General features: G+C 38.2%; 1 protein-coding gene across 2 annotated transcripts in view; it reads left to right on the top strand.

The window, feature by feature from the left end:
* The window catches only part of septin10.L (septin 10 L homeolog), a 25,045-nt gene continuing 1,148 nt past the window's right edge, over positions 1-23,897 (top strand). Inside the window, exons 1-10 of one of the 2 annotated variants that reach the window (XM_018245239.2) lie at positions 1-154; positions 10,222-10,290; positions 11,027-11,144; positions 11,576-11,771; positions 12,488-12,674; positions 14,504-14,665; positions 15,329-15,419; positions 17,270-17,438; positions 21,223-21,355; positions 22,932-23,116. In XM_018245239.2, the coding sequence (XP_018100728.1) occupies positions 122-154; positions 10,222-10,290; positions 11,027-11,144; positions 11,576-11,771; positions 12,488-12,674; positions 14,504-14,665; positions 15,329-15,419; positions 17,270-17,438; positions 21,223-21,355; positions 22,932-23,116 (1,343 nt within the window). In that variant the 5' untranslated portion in view covers positions 1-121. 2 annotated transcript variants of the gene reach the window in all.

The raw sequence follows: 23,897 nt of genomic DNA, 5'->3' as shown, positions 1-23,897 counted from the left end.
AGAGCCGTGTCATTCAGAGAGGCGTGCTTCTGGTCCGTACCGTGGGCGGGACATTGTTATTGGGCTGTGTAAGGAGGGCGGCCTTTTGCGCCTGGGTTAGTGACTTTTCACTGGAAAAGTTATGGAAGCTTCGCCTGAGCTCTCCCGGCATATGGTATGGCACGTTTGTTTGTTTATTTGCTTGGAACATTTCTTTTTCTCGGGGTGTGTGTGTATCAGAAGGGAACGTGTAGCGGAAAGTTAAAGTAGACGGAGAAGTGATAAAACCTAGGCGGGGGATTAGACGTGGGGCAAGTAGACGGGTATGGGGGATGGGACAGACACGGTGGGACTTTGGGAAGGAAATGCAGCACACACAGTGGCTCAGAGCAATGTGATGACTGTACAGACTGGGAGAAGTTACAGGCTAATGGTAGACAGACAGGAGTTCAGAAAGCGACTGTTTTGGGGCCCGGTGTGACGTATATTATCTCCATAGCCCGGGGGCACACGTGTGCGGCTCAAAGTATATCCCAAGACTCCACTTGAACAGCCGTCGTTACTGGACTGAGTGTGGCGTTTCATTGCGCGACTTGCAGTTGGAGAGACGTATATCAAAGCTGTCAGACAGCAGCGGGCGGATACATATTCTGTTGTTGAGCCATATAGTCCGCCTCTTAATGTAGCTCCCATTTCACTCTCTATTAAACTACAACTAGAACCATATGGCCAGCCTCGCTTGCTTACTATATTATAGGAGCAGCTCTACTGAGGGACACATGCAGCAGACAAGGGGACATGACACACCCATACCAGCAACTGCAAATCTCACACACACTCAGCTGCTTCTGGCCAGACACTGTCCCCACTGTGCCACTGGATGGCCTAAGGCTTTTCCTTTCCCATTCATTGTGTTTAGTGTCACTGAGAGGAGCTGCTTTGTACAGCACTAACTAGTCTGCAGCTAGGGGCGGACACACATAGTTTCATAGTTGACACAGGAGTTAAGTTGTTGCAGTTTGTTGTGCAGGCATTCCATTGCTTGTCCTGTGAGTTGATAAAATGCCACTGTTTGTTGGAGGGGATGGGATCTCTAGACATTGCTATTAGTACCTGACTTTTAATCATAATATTCATAATTTGGTTGGGGTATTTTTTAATGATTTTTGTAAAAGGGTGCTTGACCTTTGAGGTAACTTTTAGTATGTTATAGAATGTCCAATTACTAATACATGTTAATAATTACTAACAACTTTGCAGTTGTTTTTTATTATCAGGGTAGGGACACACTGGACGATTTGTCGCCAACGTTTTTAAAAAGCAAATCGCGGCGACATATCGCTCGTTTTGTCTCTGAACAAAAACAAATGAAAGACGCCAGCTCCTGTGCCCACAGCGCGTTTGTGAATCGCCTGTAGCTCCAAAACGCACTGAGACCCTTTTCCGAGCGATTTATCAGAAATAGCATGTACTTAGAAAAGCACTGAAATCTCCTAGACACGCACACACATACAGATAAGTAGCAGCAATTGTATTCAAATTACAATGCGAACGCAATGACGCAAGAACGTAAAGACGCCAGGTTACAGCGGGAAGCACAAACCGTTTCCGGTTTGGGTGGAGCACGTACCGCACAGAGTAACGGGATACAAATCGCTCTGTGCCAATAGTCGCTGTGAATCGTCTGTTCAAAAAAGACGATCGTCTTGTCGCCGCGTTTTACTTTTTTAAAACGTTGGCGACAAATTGTCCAGTGTGTCCCTACCCTTAAGGGCAAGGCCAGACGTGGCGTTGCAGCGTTTTTACGTTACATTTTTAAAAAAGAACAGCCAGGCGTAAATACGCATAAACTGCACTACCACTGAAACTAATGGAAAACGCACTATGGCAATTCACACAGGGCGCTTGCAAGCTGAAATCTGCCACAGGACGCCAGTATTGGCGTTTTTTTAGCAGAAACGCCAATACGTCAAGAAACTACCAAATCGATAGACTCTATGGGATCTGCACGTTTAAAACCACACTTTGCGTAAATACGCAGCATATTTTAAATATGGCGTCCAAATTCTCAATGAGAACAATGAAAAGAATGAGAAGTGCATGTTGGGAAAACAATCCTACGTGCAGAAAAATGCATGAAAAACGCATGTTGACGGTCGCATTTGGTTTCAGTGGTGTATTAACGCCTGCCTGTTCTTTTTTTAAAAAACCCACGTCTGGCCCTTATATTTTATAGTTTTTCAGTTGCTTTGTTCTTTTGCCTCTGTTCAGTTTTCAAACGGGGATAACTGACCCTATGTAAAAAAACAGTTGCGCTGTAAGGCTACAAATTGGGTTACCACCTGGCCAGTAGAAATTATGGCTGATCCCAATGTTATTAATAGGGGAAAAAGATAAGTATATAGGAAGGCTGGTATTTTTTTTCCGGAAAAGGCAACAATAGCTACAAATATATTGCTATTGCTACTTTTTATTGCTCGTCTTTCTATTCAGGCCATCTTCTGTTCATATTCCAGTTTCTCATTCAAATCAATGCACGGCTGCTAGGGTAATTTTGACCCTAGCATCCAGATTGCTGAAAATGAAAACGGCGTAATTTGCCTTCATCCTCTGACTCTTTCCAGCTTCCAGAAAAATGCTCTGTAAGGCTACAAATATATTATTACTGCCTTTTCTTACTCATCATTCTAATCAAGCCCTCTAATCATATTCCAGTCTCTCATTTAAATCAATGCATGGTTGCTAGGGTTTGGGCCCTAGCAAGTAAATTGCTAAAATTGCAAACTGGAAAGTTGTACGGACCCCATTTACATGCAGGTACGTAGTTCCACACTCTCTAGCCACTTCTAGACCAGCAAGCAAAGCTGTCAACTTTAAGAGATCTGCTGAGTGTGGGCAAAAAAATGTTCAACCCAGATTTGACGTCAACAGAAGTCACATGCGCAGAACCTCTCCTGTAGCCAAAGATTTTGTGCTGCTTATGCACACACCTCTCTGATGTCACTGTAATGTTCTACGCATGTGCACATTGAATTTTCGCCTGCAAATCATCCAAAATCATGAGAAATTTGCAGAAATCACAGGAGTGCTTAATTAAAGGAACAGTCACACTAAAAAATTAAGTTGTGTGTTTGCATGTGAAAGACTACTATAGTTTATATAGATAAGCTGCTTTGTAGTCATGGGGGCAGCCATTCAAGCTGGAGAAAATGCACAGGTTACATAGCGCATAACCGATAAGCCCTGTCCAATACATTTTATCTGTAATGTGCTTTGTAACCTGTGCCTTTTCTTCTTTTTCCAGCTTGAATTGCTGCCCCTATGGCTACACATCAACTTACTTATATATAAATATACTACTGCACATAAAGGAGGCACTCACGTGTGATCAGACCGGCTTGCCTGGGTGCAGGTCCAGTAAATAGTATAGACGAAGGAAAGGTCATGTGTGGGTTGAGTTGGGGTGCTAAGTCGTTGGGTAAACCGCAGTGATTATAGCTGCTTACCTGTTATGCTAGGCGGGTGCTCCTTTTATTAAACAAATGCACCAGCCTTTCCTTCTTCACCCTGTGTGAGTGTATGGAATGCCAATTTTGGAGGTGACTGAGATGTAAATACACTGCTCCATCTTGGTTAAACTTGGTATGGAGGCTTATCAGATGTAAGGCACTTAGTACTGTTGTAGAATGAGCAGGGACTTCTAGGGGACACTTGAATTCATACAAAACTATAGCTAGCTAGCTGGTAAATGTGGCCATAGACCTAACAATTACAATCTTTCCTGTGACCAAAGATTGTTCTTTTTTTATTACAGACATTTACTGACAACAGCCACTAACAACAGCCTGTGTGCCCATAGCTCAATGGAAAATTTGCTTTGCCTTACTTCTGACATTGTCGGAAAACTAGCTGTGATTGTCTGATTGTAAAGCAACCTTCCAGGATCTTGAATGGTCTGCTTTCCCAGTGTTGATAAATTGCTGGTGTTTGTTTAAGTAGAGAGCACTCACTTACTATTCCTTATATTGTCCTTTAGTGTAGCCTGTTGTGTTTTTAGGATTAAGGGCTTACAGGACTGGACTGGGATTCAAAATAGGCCCTGCCATTCCTAGTACACAGAGGCCCAAACAGCCTACACCAGCCCACTTAGTAGTCACTTTCTATGGCACCTTACAGCAGCCCCTCTGGCATTTGCCAGAACTCACAGATTGCCAGTCCGGGCCTGGGCTTAGGTTTTCTACACTACATGACCAGATTTTGTATACTTCCAAAAATAGTGTTCTGTAGGGGAAACCACATAAAGCACTGCGTATCTTGACAGCGCTATATAAATAAATGATGATGATGATGATATGCTTCTGTCAAGCTGTAAAGATTTTGACAACTGTTAAAAGCATATCCAAGTGACACTAACTTTAATTACCAGTACATGCTGCTTGCTTTAGGCCAAAACTATAGATCAGTAAAAACCTCATATTCCCATAATGTTAGCATTAACAGCCTGAAAATGTCTCTGCCTGTGCCCCCTGCCCACTCAGCCTGTGTCTGAACCTTGCTTAAAGTGGCAGTACACAGCCATGCACACCATTTTTCAGCATGAGCATACTTTCACAAATCACCAGGCATCGCTGTGTAAAAAACTGCATAAAAGTGGTGTAATCTTCTTTTTTGAGCAACTTCCACCCAAAATTACTTACAAAGGTCTGAAGTAGTGTAAAATAATGGTGGCAAATCTGGGGTTCACATGGCATAAAATAACACACCTTGACAAATTCACCATTTATTTTACAAAGATTTTCCACAGTTTTTTTTCTGCGAATTTCATATTACACAGTATAATAAATAGGCCCCTTATTGCTTTGTTTGATTGCCCGGCACTTTTTTTGCAACTGCCCGTCACATCTCCGTGCTGCAACTCACTCTGTTCAATAAAACTAGCCTAGCCAGAACTGGTAGGACCACGTGGCAAAAGTGCAATGACCTATTGGATTCTATCCCTTTTTCCCCTCGGTTCTCTGGGGAGAACGCTGAGCGTCACATTACGTCAAAACACCCCAAATTTCCCTTTTTTGCACATAGTAAATAATGCTAGAAAACATCTATGCTTGCACTTGCCAGGCTCTTCTCACCTGAAAACATGCTCTTCCCCCTGTGTGTATAGCTCTGGTGCCATGTCTACAGTTTTTTTTAATAGGTGTTTTTTTTAGGGATGCACCGAATCCACTATTTTGGATTCGGCTGAACCCCTGAATCCTTCGTGAAAGATTCGGCCGAATACCGAACCGAATCCGAACCCTAATTTGCATATGCAAATTAGGGGTGGGAAGGGGAAAAATGTTTTACTTCCTTGTTTTCTGACAAAAAGTCACGTGATTTCCTTCCCAGCCCCTAATTTGCATATGCATATTAGGGTTCAGATTCGGTTTGGCCTGGCAGAAGGATTCGGCCGAATCCTGCTGAAAAAGGCCAAATCCTGAATCGAATCCTGGATTCGGTGCATCCCTAGTTTTTTTTTTACTGACATTTGTTATTTTTATACATCTTGCATAGTGTTTATTTTTTGGTTAGCCATTAATTGCCATTTTAATAGCTTTTTTTGTACCAAAATGATCTCTCCTAATGAGATTTGTATTACATTTAATAGTACTTGTATATAGTAAATCTTTCTTGCAGTGTATACCATCTCAGTGCCTCGAACTGACTGAAATATCTAACTGATCTAATATTGCTAGAGAGCTGGAGTCCCAGAGCCACTCCTTTTATAAGGAATTCCTTTGTGCAGTAATTCTTTCCATGTGTGCCACTCTCAGGCGCGCTCTCCTGAACTTTGTGACATAACAATGTGGCCTGTTACAGTTCCATAGTTAAATTAAACCCTCCAAACTTACCCCAGTGCACAAGTACATAAACAGACCTATCTATACACTTGCCTATATAAAAATGTATATGCTCATACCTATACTAAATTAACTGTAGACCTTAAACGGGTGTACAGGCAAAAAAATTAAATCCAATTTTTACTTAAATGAAAAAGAAACCTATCTCTGATATACTTTAATTAAAAAATGTGTACTGTTTTTATAAGAAACCTGACTGTATGCAGTGAAATTCCCCCTTTGTTTACATGCTCTGCTGAGGATAGGAAACTTCAGACGTTCCTTAGCTGCTCTGCAAGGAAACGATCATACTTTTGAACAGCAGGGGGGAACCCCCCCTTACTTCCCAGCAGTGGAGAACTCGAGCAGCTTTGTTTGTTTTCCTGTAGAGCAGTCGGCAACTGTGTAGAGATTTGTCTTGGATTTTATTTTTGCCTTTACATGCCCTTTAATATTTCCAACTCTAGGGACAAAGATCATGGAGCCAGATTGAAACAGATATTATTATGATTATTATTATTATGTATTTATATAGCGCCAACATATTGCGTAGCACTGTAAAGTAAATGTGATTATACAACTAACACAACTGGGATTTTCATTAAAGGATTATTTTGCTGCATCCACTGGTTCTGCAGAGATGGAGAAATTTTGTATTAAACAATACAAAAACTATAAAATCCACATTAGATTACATAACAATACAGGACCCAGTGCAGTCTGCATATGCTGATTATTAATCAGTCTTGCTGTATTGGCTTCTGGCAGAGATCAATTGACTTGTGCTGTTTTGATAATTTATGATGATCCCAAAACGTAACCTCCCAGCTGAAGCCCAGACCACACTGATCATGTGCATGGTCTTGCAAAGATGTTTAACATAGTTACAAGAGATGACCCCCTGCGGCCAACTTTGAAAGCTTAAATCATTTCTTTTATTTGGCGCAGTAAATTCATGTTTATACAAAATACAGCATTTCTAGCATTATTCTATTTTAGACTTTAGTTCCCCTAAGATCGCCTAGGATATTATGCTTGTACAAGAAAAGAGACAACAAAGCGGCTGATTTTTCTGGACATGGGCTTCAGAGGAGAGAAAACTCGTATCCACGCACATCCTGCACCTGGGCCCAGGCAGCGCTAGTTATGTTTCTGCTTTTGTGAAACATACACAGGCAAACAAGTATTTTTTGTAATTTTAGCTCAGGAAATATGACAGCATTGCAATTTTATCACCTCTAAACTCCGTTTTCATAGGAAAATGTCTGCTGCCACTAATGTATGTATGTAAGCTGGTAACACACTGTCCAAGTTCCAGGATATAACACACATTGATGTGCAGATTATTGACCCCACCCAACCTGCCAAATACTTGTGGAAAAATCAGAGTACCACTCTCTTCCATGAGCTTTGTATCCTTAAAAAAACGTTCTGCCCATACAAGAGAGGGCTAATATGTACTTAAGTGCTGGTTATTAATTCAGCCCTGCTGCAAGGGTGACTATTCACATAAATGTACCCATTTTTATGATGCAATTAGCATATTAAAACTGCTACCTGGTTGCTAGTTATTAATCCCTAGAAACCAGATAACCATTTAAATTCCAAGCCTTAGAGCTGTAGAATAAAAAATAAACTGCAAAAAAGTTATTGCTAATTGTCTCAGAAATCTAAAGTCTGCGTCAAAGTTACAATACATAAAACCTGGCAACAGACCCCATAGAAATGCATTGAAAATGACAGGAATGCTGGAGGAAAAAAACGTGAAATGTGATTAAATCTGGGTACATAAATTTAGGGTTTGGCCCATGATATAAAGAGTTGCAAAGCACCGACAAAGGGAAACAATGATGCTACAGAATGTTCTGATGATTGTATAGACATCTGCTGGCATCCAAAATTTGCATGCATGCAAACCAACACAAACTGGGAATCCTGTGCATAGGACAAGCTGCATGCACTGCTGAAAAGCACTTTGACAGAATAGGCTTTAAATGCTGAAATTGTTGTTTCCCTCTGGACTTCTTACATCTGGGTGAAGCTTCATCACATAAATGTTTTACCTATTATCACATATGGGGTGCACAGATGGGTCTGCCTCACACAATTGAGCAGGTATAAAAACCCATCAGACAAGCACCACGTTGATGCAGTTCTTGTCCAACGGGTCTTTGTAGGCCACATTGTATGATCCAAATTTGGATTAGCCCAATTTGACCCAGCATGTGGGTGCCCAAATCAGGCCCAGAGCTGCGTGTTTGGCAACCTTGCAAAACAAGAGGGTCTGGCAATATACAGCTATGGAAGAATGATACTTATTTGTATGTATTAATTTATTAATAATAAAGCAATTTATATTGAAAATAATTGCGAATTAGTATTGTGTATGAGAATACTTTGACATTTTAAAAATATTGTATTGCTAATTTATATAAACTTTTAAATGAATTTGCCTTTTGCAATGACGTCAAATAAAATCTGCAATATTCCTAGCACAATCTGGAGATGACCGAAATGGGCTATCACAAGATGAATTTATAAACATATAAGCTGTGTTAACTTTGGCACAAAAAGATTTGTAGAGTTCATGGTAGATGAGTTATAGCTTTTTGAAACCGATGCCTAAGTCTGCTTTAAATCAGTGTCCTCAGTTCAGTGCTGGTAACTTCAGGCTGAGAATGAGCTGCTTCTCTACAGTAACTCTCTTGCACATTCTTTGCATAAATCCCACTGGACAATATATCTGTCATTTAACACATGTGACTAATGTGACCGTCTCCTTATCCTTCCTGTTCCCCAGTTCCCACCCCCACTCGTGTTTACCTGACTCTTCTTTCTACAGCTGCATTCCAAAGGAACAGTAATACCAAAAAATTCAGCAGTTTTATATACATTTACAGATAATGTTCTCTTACTCTGCACTTGTAACAATTGTGTGTTTGATTTAGAAACAGTGCAATATTTTATATAAATAAGCTGCTGTGTAGCCATCAGGGCAGCCATTCAAGTTAGCAACATAAACTGACAAGATTAGCAGATAAGCTCTATAGAATACAATGGTTTTAGGATGTCAGGATGTCATCCTTTCTGATATTGTACAGGGGACTTGTTGCCAAGAAATGCGTTCTATGTAGGTGCTAGTTCATGAGTGAAATAAAAATAACATTTGCTATTTAGATGTTACTGGTTCAGCTGGCATGGGGGAAGTGAAAAGGACAGACAACCAGCACTTCAGAAGGAGATAGTGTGGAGGAGGTAACGGGCATGCCACACACAAACTGGTTTTTTGCATAATGAAAAAATTGTACAGTATTTAAACTTTTCAGGTATACATAAATTTAACATTTTTGATTGTTAACATTTTCGTCACTCCTGGCTCTGACTCCTGACTCTAAAATAAGAAACTAACAGACCTGGAAGAGAACACACTTTTGCTACATTGTTGCAAGAGTCAGAACCAGAAAACACAAAGGGACAGACAGAAAATGCTCTTTGTTGCAATTACATTTGCAAATTACTTTTAACCGTTGAAAATGTTTAAATAATGTATATAGTAAAGGTGCTTATATTTACATTTACTTCCAATATGCAAAAAATATTTTTTGGATTTAAGAATCCGTTTAATCCCTCCACCCAAAAACTCCGGACTAATTTACACATGAATCTTCTTTGGTAACTGTGTCAATTTGTTCTATGTGTTCAGTGTGTCAATCCTTTCCTGAGATTCCCCAGTTTGATATTTGATAAAATGTGCCTCTTAATTTTGTTAAGATTAACCACTTCCTTTAAGAAGTATAAGGGGCCCATTTACTTAGCTCAAGTGAAGGAATAGAGGAAAAAAAACTTGAATTTCGAATTTTGGGCTACTTCGCCCTTCGACTACGACTTAGAATCGAACGATTCGAACTAAAAATCGTTTGACAGTCAATGTTAGCCTATGGGGAAGGTCCCCATAGGCTTTGCTAGCTTTTTTAGGTTGAAGAAAAATCGTTCGATTGATGGATTAAAATCCTTCGAATCAAACGTTTCAAAGGATTTAATCGTTCAATTGAATGAATTGCGGTAAATCCTTCGACTTCGAAGTCAAAGGATTTCAATTCGGCAGTCGAATATCGAGGGTTAATCAACCCTCGATATTCGACCATAAGTAAATTTGCCCCTAAGTGTTATTCCAAATGAAATAGATGCTGTGCCCTCATGTCATGCTGCTAGTGTTGCTCAGCTCCCTTGGAATAACATCTCAATGAACGTACCATGACTTAGCATCAGTGGCAAAGTGTAATTCTGCAGAATGTCAAGGCATTGTTTATTACAATGTATTTACTATTTAAATTTAAGTATTTACTGGAAATATTTTTTTGCCAAGGTTTACCAACCTAATTTTGGAATGAGATCTCCCCAGAACAGCATTTCAGACTTTCAAGATGCTCAGAAAGTAAGTTCATCTATATTCTTCCATCTTTACATTTCTCTTGAAAAGATTTTTAAGTGTTACTCACTATCTTTTGAAACTGCCCCCTGAAGTGCAATACTTGTCCTGATGGTCCAATTTTGGGGATTAAAAAAATCACTTGAACTGCTAAAATATGGTCACCTTTGACCAATGGAGGAATATTACAGGTAGGGGATCTCTTATCCAGAAAGCTCTGAATCATGAGAAGTCCATCTCCATAGCTCATTATAAGGAAATAATTCTAAATTTCTTTAATCATTTTCTCTGCAATGATAAAACAGTACGGTTTACTTGGTGGTAACTTATACCTGTACATTGGTGGCAAAACTACCACTTTTAGTTTATTTAATGATTTTTAATGTTTTAGTAGACTTAATATAGGGTGATCCCATTTACGAAGAAAACCCATTATGCAAAAAAGTTTCTAATAACATACCTGTTATACACAGTCAGCTTCAACCATCCATGAATATATTCTCTTACTAATTACCCAGCCTTATGGTACATTTTCAATAAAGTAAGACCTGATTTTAGGTTTTCATTCATTTTACACCCTACCTTTATATATTATGCATTTCCCTGATTTTACATCTTCCTGGATTTTGCATCTTTTTTTTTTTTTTTTCTGCTCCCCTTAAAAACATAAAATGGGGGTTATACTGTATATTATTTTCTTTATACGTTTCCTGTTTTGATTTATTATTTTGTCATCTTCTAGCACAATGAAACTTCTAGAACCATGCCGTTATCTGGACATGTTGGATTTGACAGTTTACCTGACCAGTTAGTCGAAAAATCAATTCGACAGGGATTTTGCTTCAACATACTTTGCATTGGTATGTAGAGATGATTTTTCTGCATTTAAATAAGAGTTTAAATATTCTGCACCCTGCAAAATTCAATTTAACATTTCAAGTTTAAAAGCTTCCCTTTCAAATCCAATAAATTGCCTAATGGGGGGGGGCTATAGTAACCGTTAAAATATTTTTTTAGTTCTAGTAATACAATACATACAGTCAGTAAGCAGTTATCCATTATTAGTCTATGATAATGATGGTCACATTTTTAAAGTATCTCTAAATCATGGGGCATATTTTCTAAAGGGCAAAAAGTTGAAATTTAGCACATTATGAACAATAAAAATGAAAAATACACCTGGCAACTTTGGTGACGTTAGGCGAGGAGAAAATTCACACTTTAGTAACTGTGTCCTAATGTGTCTGGTCAGAAATTATGGTTGTAAATAAACAGTCTTTGCTTTTTTTAGGGGAAACTGGTATTGGAAAATCAACATTAATTAACACACTATTCAACACTAACTTTGAAGAACAGGAAACCAGCCATTTTGAGTCATCCGTAAAGCTAAAAGCACAAACCTATGACCTCAAGGAAAGTAAAGTTCATTTGAAATTGACTATTGTAAATACAGTTGGATTTGGAGATCAAATAAACAAAGAAGACAGGTTTGTGTAAAACATAAATATTTCATTTTTCATAGTCCGCATTTCAGAGGGTGCAAACTACCACTCTGTCAGGATTCCTGACAAAGTAAAGGTCTGTTCCCACTAATTAATTTTTATTGCACAAGTCTGTAGATTGAAATAAAAGGCAAAGTGCCGGAATATTATGTGTATGTGCGGATTCTGTTTATCTTTTTAATAAATGCTGCATAGTGATGTCCAGGAAACCAAGGCATTGCAGAAAAATAAGGAGGAGTGTGGGTGTGATTTCTATATACACTATACTAAGCACATATACTTAATTAAACATGGTCAGTGATTTGATTTATAAATCTAAATTCAATTGAAAGCAGTATTTGTTTAATCCTGTTCTGTTCACTGGTTGAAACAATGTAGTGTTAATTATGACTTCTGCTATATTGATTTAGGCGTTAGAACCAGTAGTGCACACAATATAAACCGCAATATAAACAAAAGTGGCTTAGAATTACAGTTTCCTTCATTATGCAAAAAAAGATGTTTTTCTGTGGACATCCTCATAGAAAATATAAATAAAGTTACATTCAAGATATGTTTGTGACAATAGGAAGGAGGTCCCTGTCACATATAACTTGCATTTCAATAGGTCAGAATCCATGTAATTAAAAGATGTAATAGCTATTAAATACTTTCCATCCAAGACTGTTTCTTTAACAAATGTTCCATGCAATATTTTTCAGCTACATGCCTATTGTGGACTACATTGACAAACAGTTTGAAGTGTATCTGCAAGAAGAGTTAAAGATTAAACGTTTGCTATATGCATATCACGATACTCGTATTCATGCCTGCCTTTACTTCATTGCACCTACTGGCCATTCCCTAAAGTCCCTTGATTTAATAACTATGAAAAAGCTTGATAGCAAGGTATGAAATTATCATTTCTTTCCTGTCTTGCAGCATTCTCTGATTAGTACTGTTTAAAGTAGTTCAATGTGTTGATACCATGAAGGGAAAGCAGAAAATGGTGGTAAAGATAAATACCATAAGTGAAATTGCACAGGGGCAGATTTTAGTAGTTGAAGAGCTGGCACCAAAGCAACTGTATTTGCATCCCCCATTCACCTCTACTGCAAGCACTAGTGCTACAACCATAAATTCGGTTTCTAGTATTTTTCCTCTGCCTTCTCTCTGGGACCCCTGGATTATGTAAACAAAGGGGACAACCTCAGAGGATGCATTGCATCATAAATGATGTATTCCAAGTTCCACTGGCCACACTTAGGATTGGCTTCAATGACCTGTGGGACTTGAATGGGGTAGCAGTTTCTGAATATATAGACTTTTTAATGTAATCCATGCATTTGGGAATATGGTACTGCAGCCCTGAGCAACAATGTAGGAAAATGTACCTTCATTTAACGCAGAAAAGTACTCTCACATTAAATTCTCTCCAGTAACACAAATGTTTAGTTTGCATGCAGAACTATTTTATCCCTGCTAATATCTGCTTTGCTTTCTTCATGATAGCATGATGTACATGACATTTCTTTGTAGGCAAACACTAATTCTGTGTAGTGAATGACACACACTTCTGGCATTCTGCGGCTTTAAGATATTCTTCATAATCTAAAAGCCACTAAACAATGCAATTCACATTGTAAAAGAGGGACTTGTAGCTATGGCAACACAGTTTTAATGCTACAGCACTGTCTGTGTCCTAAAACTGCCTTAGGCATTTTGCTTGAAATGGAATATACATTTAAAAGCTATGCTATACTGGTAGTGTGTACTGCATGGATTCACTGAGCTGGCTTGAATAATGGAGGAAAGGGTTAATCACAATTTTCATTATGGGCCTTTACATGCCATTTACTAAATGTTTATACATTGGACATTAAACTGTTCAGTAGACCCCTGGCTTTCATATAAGATGTTTTTATGTTTTTTTGCCTTGAAATCTGAAGTAGATTTCTGGAGCAGTGCACTGGAAATATAGCATCTGGTCTGATCTATATAGTCACGACATCTCTAAAGAAAAATACAATTTCTTTTTCTGTTTTTAAATGCAAAAAACATGGCAGATTGAGCCCATTTTTTTTTATTTGCACCCTGCCCTGCACACAGTAAATTACCATTTTGTTCTTGGTAATCAGTATTTTTTAAAAAGCCAGTGCTCCTATTAGAAAAAAATGCTTTGTCCAGGAACTTTTTCATGCGGCACTTTGCCACCATCTTACCTTGCTTTCCCAGTCATCTCCCAGTGTAGACTTAATTTTTTCAGTGCTGCACAGGCACAAGTTCTACACTCGAATCTAGGAGTCTTCTCATGGTTGAGCATCTGTACTATTTCAAGGGGTTTGTTGTCAATGGTTTTTATAGCTCCATAGGCAGATACTTTGCATGTTATTAATCGAAAAAGTGCACCTGTGCTTTTCGAGTTTTCGAGAAATAATTGCATTGCAATGACATGTACCAGCACTTTCAGGTAGTTGCCCTTCAAATTGATTGGGGGTGATTTCAAGCATTTTCTCACCAGCCTGTCAAGTGACACTCAAAATTGTCCCTAGTTGCATTTCCCTAAATCATTAATTTGTGAAGTATCCTCAATATTCTACCACTCATGTTCTTGACTGTAGAATAATCGGAATCCGACTGATTATCAATCACTCATAGTTATTCAATTATTATGTTAGAGCTCTGTATTATATATCCAGACATTGCTAAAATATGTTTTTATTATGCTTTATTCATAGGTAAACATAATTCCTGTCATTGCTAAAGCCGATGTGATTTCTAAATCCGAACTGCACAAATTCAAAAGTAAACTGATGAGTGAACTTGTCAGCAATGGTGTTCAGATATATCAGTTTCCAACAGATGATGAAACCATTAACAAAGTTAACTCCTCCATGAATGTAAGTTTGGATTGCATTTTGATGACTTTTGTTGATTTTAGTTTCTGTGCTAATTTGCAATATTAGATTTTGTCACCAAACAGTTAAAATTACAGTTATAAATGTATTCTGTTTGCATGACAGAATAGTTGTACTGACATGTATGTAAAATGGGATTACTCTTATATGTATATTTTGAGGTTAAACCCCCCCCCAAAAAAATGGGGAAGTAAGGGGATATAGTGTGTGCTATATACATAAAGTGTGAACTGTAACATATAAGATCATTAGAGAACAATATGAACAGTACAATCACTAGGATTTGAAGGGGATATAAGATAGCTCTTTCAAGGTCAATTATATGGATTTACCTAAAACTCAGCCGGTAATTGATGCCGGTAATTTCCTTGTGCCCTTTAAAGGGGTTTGAGAAACTGTTTTTAGAACCCCAGAGATTAACTCTAACCTAGACATATGCTAAAAATGTTTTTAAAGCAATTGTAACTAATGTAATTAACACAAAACAGATTTTTGCATCCCGTATAAATAATAAAAAAAAAAGGTATCATTCTTAACAGCATGCATTTCTAGTCTAGACAAAACTAAACTAACTATACAGCGAAGAAACTATACTTGCCAAGGCATTAGGAAATGAATTAAATATATTTTCTGCTTAAGGCACAGCTTCCATTTGCAGTGGTAGGAAGTATGGAGGAAGTCAAGATAGGAAACAAAATGGTGAAAGCTCGGCAATATCCTTGGGGAATCGTACAAGGTAAAAAGTCATCAGTTGTTTTATAGAAACTATTAAGAATAAGTCTTTCATTGTTTTAGTTACATGCCATTTTTTTCACCTCATCTATTTGTTTAACATCAAAATGATTGTATAATTTGCTGTTTTTAAAAACTGCTAAATATTAAGTTTTTATGACATTCTTTGATAGAGTAATTATAAGAGTATACCTCAACTTCATATGCTACAGTGGATTTTGTTAAACACACCCCAGTTTGTTTACAAAGCACGTTAAGGTTAAATATCAACAAACCCTCTCGGTGATTTGATTTTGGTGCAATTATGGGAGCAGTGGAAAATGCTTGCCACACAGGCTGATTTTATAATGATAGCAGACCCCACAATTTAGTCAAATCACAACTTTTAGTAATGTATAATAGTGGTTTTCTTATACTAACTGGCAGTCACCTTCTTTAAGAGATTATATTTGCCAGGGGGCTAGACTGCATTTGACCTGGATACCCTAAAAAGCATTCTTCTTATTATAATTTAGAATTTGTCCACACTGATCCCATATACACAATTTAGTCCCTTGTTGTTGTTTGGCACTGCGCATTCGTGAATTTTGCTTTGCAAATTGTAGCCTTACTGCTGGGATTTTTTGTGTGACTGTTTGATAGTTCTCTGACCCCTTTGCCATAGTATACTGTAAAGGTTTAGCTAGGCCTTGAAATACAGCGTGGACATGGGCACCCAAATTTATATCTTTACATAGTACACCTCCCATCCACACACCCAATACATGATACACTTCCCAATTTACAGATACACAATTAAGCCCATACTAACAGTCTAAAACATGTTACATTTCCTTGACTACTGAAGCAGGAGAACAGGATGGATAAACATTTGAAAATAAAAGTGTAGGGGATGGAATCATTGCATAGGTGGAAAACAGAACACATTGTAATGTTAACCTTATAAAGGCACCTTAAAGTCAAGTGGTGCAATAGAAAGGTGTCACAACTCCTATAAGAGTATAAGAGAAACACTGGAAAAGTGGAAAACCAGAAAGCTGGAAGAAATTAAAGAGACTGGAGGAATTAGAATTTTACAAGTATAACTGAAAGTCCTAGTCCAGGCTAGTGTTTTGAGACTGAATACCTACAAAATATGCTAACTTGGCCAGCCTTTTATGTGGAGGTACACAGGAAATAGGAGTAGGTGCTGCATTAGTTGCTGATCTACAAAATATTTTTTTAATGTATTCTTCCTTTAGATTGTCTTGCCTCATAATGATTCGTAATTGACCGGTTTAGGCAGGCAAAAAAAATAGGTTTCATTATTTTTGTTGTAAACCTCTTGAACTGCAAACTGTAGCCCAAGCTGTCATTATGGTCCATGGAGGGCGGCTGTTATCACATGACCTAATGAAGTGGTCTGGTTACTCACTATTGAGCCATGCAGAGAGTGTGTTTTAGAGTTATCCATTTTTTAATAATCAATAATCATTTTTAGATGTGTTTGGCCTTAAGGGATTCTTTTTATGCATATAAGCACACAGCAATGCAAATATTAATTGATTTTAGTCTGCCTCGTGGGTCTGTATCCAGGGAGATGACATTGCTGCTGAACACAGAAAAATACAACATAGTACAATCCCCAGGCAGCATGAAAAAAATCTGAGCTTTTCTGCTATGAAGTATGGACAAAGAATGCACTATTCCTGTGAGCCACATTGGTAGATGGTACAGTGAGACAGAATTCATGTTTTTTAAAGACCAGGTGTTGTGTATAGCTTATAGCAACATATATTTTTATTAAAAAATATAATTGAAAGGGATTTGTTCTGTTTTAATCATCTTTTTGTTCATGTTTTTTCTTGTAACCAGTGGAAAATGAGAATCATTGTGATTTTGTGAAGTTACGGGAGATGCTGATTAGTACCAACATGGAGGATCTCAGGGAACAAACCCATTCACGACATTATGAGCTGTACAGGCGCTGCAAATTGGAAGAAATGGGATTCCAAGATATGGGACCTGGAGATAAGCCAGTAAGGTATGCAGGCAGGTTTCTATTGGTGGGAAACATTGGGTACATTAGTTACTTAATATGCAGTGCCAGCTTACTTTCTTCTCCTGTCATTAACTCTATACAGCTATAACAGTGGTATGTCTTTCATTTCCCAGGAACATCTGTACTGGGGTGCTTTCTGAACAAAGATTTTTAGTGAAGCAGTATTCAGTTGTATGTAATCAAATGTGAAAAACTGGCTGTGCAAAAAATTGGGTACCCTTGTAATTTGAATGCATGTAACTGCTCAATACTGATTACTGGCAACAACAAATTGGTCGGATTAGCTTGTCAAGCCTTGAACTGCATAGGCAGGTGTGTCCAGTCATGAGAAAAAGTATTTAAGGTGGTAAATTGCAAGTCGTGCTTCTGTTTGACTCTCCTCTGAAGAGGAGCATGAGATCCTCAAAGCAACTCTTAAAAGATCAACAAAGATTGTTCAGTATCATGGTTTAGGGGAAGGCTACAAAAAGCTATCTCAGAGGTTTAAACTGTCAGTTTCAACTGTAAGGAATGTAATCAGGAAATGTAAGGCCACAGGCACAGTTGCTGTAAAACCCATGTCTGGCAGGCCAAGAAAAATACAGGAGCGGCATATGCAGAGGATTGTGAGAATGGTTACAGACAACCCAAAGATCCCCTCCAAAGTCCTGCAAGAACATCTTGCTGCAGATGGTGTATCTGTACATTGTTCTACAATTCAGTGCAATTTGCACAAAGAACATCTGTATGGCAGGGTGATGAGAAAGACGCCCTTTCTGCACTCATGCCACAAACAGAATTGCTTGTAGTATGAGACAAAAAAGTTATTTTGTAATAACAAAAAGTGCTTTGCATGGCGGAAGAAGAAAACCGCATTCCAAGAAAACCACCTGCTACCTACTGTCAAATTTGGTGGAGGTTCCATCATGCTGTGGGACTGTGTGGCTAGTTCAGGGACTGGAGCCCTTGTTAAAGTCGAGGGTCGGGTGAATTCAACCCAATATCAACAAATTCTTCAGGATAATGTTCAAGCATCAGTCACAAATTGTATTGTATCCCATTTAATCATTCAATGGTTGGATATTACAACAAGACAATGACCCTAAACACACTTGGAAATCTACAAAGGCATTTATGCAGAGGGAGAAGTACAATATTCTGGAATGGCCTTTTACAGTCCCCCAACTTAAATGTCATAGAAAATCTATGGGATGATTTGAAGCAGGCTGTCCATGCTCGGCAGCCATCAAATTTAACTTAACTGGAGAGATTTTGTATGGATGAATGGTCATCCATACAAAGACACTTGAAACAAGGGCCTTGGTGCCTGAAACATGTCGTGTGGACACACAATAAAAATGTAATTGCAGTTATTCTGCCTTCAGTGTGTGATTCCCAAATTTGTATATATACACTGTTAATACAAGTAGGAGGCCAGGGTTGGAGCCCCCAGGGAATCACTACTATGGACTACTAAAGAGTACAGCTAATGTGTGTAAGTTTATTGAATGGTCAAAAATACCACCATCCAGAATCCAGACACTCGTAAAAGGCTATAGGAGGCGTCTAGAGGCTGTAACATTTGCAAAAGGAGGTTCAACTAAGTATTTATGTAATATCTCTGTTGGGGTGCCCAAATGTATGCACCCGTCTAATTTTGTTATGATGCATATTGCATGTTTTCTGTTAATCCAATAAACTTTGTCACTGCTGAAATACTACTAGTAGTTTCCATAAGGCATGTTATATATTAAAAGGAAGCTGCTACTTTGAAAGCTCAGCCAATGATAAACAAGACTCCAAAGAATTAAGAGGGGTTCCCAAACTTTTTCATATGACTGTATATAGTAAAAGAGAACACCGACATCAAAATGAGTGTATTAGAAAGTGCATATATATAAGAAAGAGAGCGAGAGGTCTCTGCTCGACCTACAGAGCCGAAACGTTGATAAATAAATTTTGATTTTTGACACAATAACAAAGCCTGTTTGGTGCGGTTTTTATTGGAGCTATATATATAGATAGATAGATATAAAATACACAAAAGCCATGAATATCTTGTAAATTATATCCTTATAAATGGTGAGTTCTGATGTCATTTCTGTCACATGACTCATTGAAACTTGTGTATTATAATAAAGTACCCCCAGTTGTAAAATACGAGGATATTAGAAGTTACCTCGGAGTTCCATGACCTGTATAATAATATGGTCACGAAACTCCTCTGTAACTTATAATATATATATATATACACCCATATTATTGCAACTTAATTAGCATTTTTATTTGTTGGTAACTATTTCTATTAAGACCATAGATGTGTGTTAGAATGTGGCTTGAGGAAATAGTTTATGACTTACATTTGATACAATCTAAGCTGTTTCCCTTGCAGTCATTAAGCCATTTGACATCCCTGGGGGAATTTATGAAAGTTATATCCTGTTTATGATATAATCTTCTGACTTGAAAATGTTGCCAAAAATGTTGCTCTACACAGCAGTATTTTTGTGCCAAACTATGTTGCGAAGTCGAGGCACCCTGCAGTACCTTGACACTTTTTCACTGCTGCTTTTCCTTTTGTTGTCTGTGTGTTTTTGTTGAGAACGTATTTATTGCTTCAAGATGTCAGTCCCATTAAGAACTTCCTCCCTTTCAGGGTTTTGCATCTCTAAAAGCAGAGAGAGGCACATGCATACATGTAACCAACTTACTTTTTCATATCCTATATCAGGTAGCACAATATAGTCATTTTATAAGCCCAGACACAGCCAATTTAAGTCTTGCATCTTGGGAAATGTATTTCACGCCAGTAAGCACAGACTTCTGATTCCTCATTTTATGGTAACCCTTAGTGGGTTAAAGTCCATGCCTTACACACTGATCTCTGAAACAGGAAACTCACATTGTCAGCTTTTAGCTCTGTGACCTTGAAAATGTGATGCTTTTTACTACAGGCACAAATATAATTGTACATGGATTTGCTTACATACCATGGGCCCGCTGTGTCTGACTTTGGCTTGCAGTGTTGTATTCTTTAAAAAAAATTGTGTGAATCTTGTATCACGGTCTCATAGATTGAAATGTCTTTAATTCATATTGTGAATGAATGTCTTTAATTCATATTTCATACATACTATGCTCTTCTGAAGAAGGTAAAATATATATATATATTTTTTTTCATTCTTTAAGCATTTTTATAAATGTTTATTCTGTTTCTATTTAGGTTCTAAAAATGCAATGTTGTTAACTATTTCACAGTTTTAGGGGTTTCTTCTAGGTCTGTATAGCATGTGTGGGGTTCTTATTCTTTGCTAAGCTATTTGGCCTCTGAAAAGAGAAGTGACAAAAAAACTTGCTTAATATAACAAATAGCTGATATTAAATCTGCACTATCCCAATTTAGCACTTGTATTATTAACCCAGGCCCTTTTGCAGAATCTAGAGTAGAACTTGGCAGCCTTTAATACAGCATATACTGTGTGACTGCAGCTATCCGCATTTCATTAGAAGTCCATCTGATGTAATGATCTAGTCATTGGAACACCTCCTTTGACGTGCCGTATCCTATTTAACCATTCAAGTTTGTTTTTGTGACAAAATATAAAATTGCAAGATCACTGCATTCTAAAGCCACATTTGCTAGCAGTCAGACCTGTTATTCTGGTACTGTATAATGTGCCACCCAAACTAATACTGGGTGCATGCATATGGGGCTCTCAAGACGTTCAGGACCCGATTAAGCTACAACAGCATTTATTTTTGGATCTAAATTTTTGTATTCCTTCAGTTTGCAGGAGACCTATGAAGCTAAAAGACAAGAGTTCTTTGAAGACCTTAAGAGAAAGGAGGAGGAGATGAGACAGACATTTGTGCAGCGAGTGAGGGAGAAAGAGACTGTACTGAAAGAGGCAGAAAGAGAGGTATTGTTTATTCATACTAGTTATCATTCATTGTCCTAGACATACAGCGGTGCATAGAACAGCATGGTACTCACCCGTTTTGTGGTTATTGAACGTAAAACTGACACATTCCTGTTATTTCATCCAATCCCCACTTCTGGCCCTCCTGCCTGTCCCAAGCACCTTTCATTGTGTTATTGATTCATCCACCATGCTTTGCTGGGACTGGTATTGTGCTCTGAGTAATTGCATAAAGTCGTCCAGAGACTAAAAAATCTACACTATTTAATATGAGGTAGTGTTAAGGCAGTGTTGCAGAATAAGGGTTATACAGGGGTAATGTTATGTTATTAATGTAACTATGTTAAAACAGGAGAAAAGAGTAAAGGGTTTACTACAGTCTCATGGTGGCTCAGAAGTGTTCTTTTTGCTTATTTATCAGTTCTAAAAAAAAAGGAGCATTTTAAAACAGGAAACTAAAGTATCATAGTTTTGGAGTCATTTGTAGGCAATTTGACTCATGGCCTAGAGCACACTGTTGTGGTATAATATATGGTTATAAGTTATTAATGATCAACCATGCAGAATCTGTACATTATGGTGAAGCTTCTAAGCAAACAAGAATTGGTTATAAAAGTAGCTATATTTAATGGGAAACTACAAAATACACCAGTTAATAGTGCTGTTCCAGCAGAATTCTACACTGCAATTTTTAAAAGAGCAAACAAATTTTTTTAATTTTGAAATTTGGCATGGGACTAGACATGATGTCCATTTCCCAGGTGCTCCCAACCATGTGACTTGTGCTCTGATAAACTTCAGTCACTCTTTACTGATACACTGCAAGTTGGTGTGATATCACCCCCCCCCCCCCAGCAGCACATCAGCAGCCAAATAACAGATCAATGGGCAGCTAACCAGATAGCAGCTATCTGCATAACCCCTGCTGAAGGATTCTTTGCACTGCTAAGGGTCTGGCCACACGGGCAGATTCGTGGGAGATTAGTCGCCAGTCGACAAATCTCCTTTTCTTTGTGCCGACTATTCTCCCCGATCTGCCTTCCGCCGGCTAAAATTAAAATCAACTGGGGGCAGGCGCTCGGAACGCTTTGTTTTCCGAAGTCGACAAAGTGCTTGCCCCCAGGCGACTTTCATTTTAGCCAGCGGAAGGCAGATCGGGGAGATTAGTCGCCGCAAAGAAAAGGAGATTTGTCGCCTGGCGACTTATCTCCCTGAATCTGCCCGTGTGGCCAGACCCTTTTTTCCTGCTTGGGTGCTCTTCTCATGTCTGCCACTTTAGTTGGATTGAAGTACAATGAGAAAGGGAGAAAAATAGTTGTCTCAAAGAAGTACTGGCTCCTTCTCAAAGCTCAAAATCAGGCACAATGCACTGGCTGCCTCCACACCTATATTACAGCTAAAACAAAAATACATTTGTTGGTTCAAGAATAAAATTAAAATTGTAGAATGAGCTATTTGCAACATAAACAGTGCAATTCAGAAAAAAAAGTAAACCATAAAATTCATGGCAGAATCCCTTTAAGCAATATTGAATTCTATTTAACTTGCACAATTTCCATGTATCCATGTATTTAAGCTGCAGAACAGATTTGAACAACTGAAGAAGCTCCATCAGGAGGAAAGAGAAAGCCTAGATGAAAAAAGGAAAGAACTTCAAGAAGAGATGAACACTTTTAGCAAGAGAAGGGCAGCTGCAGAATTGCTGCAAGCCCAGGCCTTTGGAAATGTTGCCAATACTAGTTTGAAAAAGGATCGTAAAACGTAAGTGCTCCTTTGATCATTGGCTCCAACAGTATATCAGAAATACCTACACCACCACTGTTGTAGGTATTACAATTTGCTTAGCCATTTAGAAGCTCTTTCATATATTTTACAAGTACAAGTGACCTGTATGTTAAAGATGGAAATGTCAGTTATGATATAGGCATTTATGTATAGTTCAAGAGGACCCGCACTCTTTGGTTAGTGAACCAAAAATATTTTTATTTTACAAACTTGTGCATCCAACCTTTCGACCCACATTAGGGCCCTACTGTATGTATACTGTATGAATGTGTGTATATGTGTCACATTTTGTATATTATAGTTATGAAATACATTATTTCCTTTGCAGTTGATTGTTGGTTAGAGGTGAAGGCGCGAGACAAAACATAATTGATAAGCTTGTGACTTTTCATTTGCACCAAAAGTTCAGCTAACAAAATAAGGGTTAATTTACTACTAGGGTGCTCTTTACACCCTCCTTTCCTCAGGTCTCTGAGCTTCTTTTATAGAACACAAAGCCATAAAACAGTACTGCCTGCATTCAGTAGCACTGTATTCAACTTTCATTTTGAAAGTCCCCCAACTTGAATTTGGGAAGCTTGTTTGGTGAGGTCACCATTGAGCAGACCTTTGCCCAAAATGGCAACCTGTGTGCTGGGCCATATTGGACTGATCCAATCATTTGGCCATGGGTCAACACAGGCCATCAGGAATGATGGCTTACATACCAACGTGATTTTTCAACTTGTCCAATAGGTATGGGCAGATATTAGGCAGA

The sequence above is a fragment of the Xenopus laevis genome, chromosome 2L (genome assembly GCF_017654675.1).
Source record: "Xenopus laevis strain J_2021 chromosome 2L, Xenopus_laevis_v10.1, whole genome shotgun sequence".
Classification (NCBI taxonomy): Eukaryota; Metazoa; Chordata; class Amphibia; order Anura; family Pipidae; genus Xenopus; species Xenopus laevis.
This window is presented reverse-complemented; position numbering and strand designations above follow the sequence as displayed.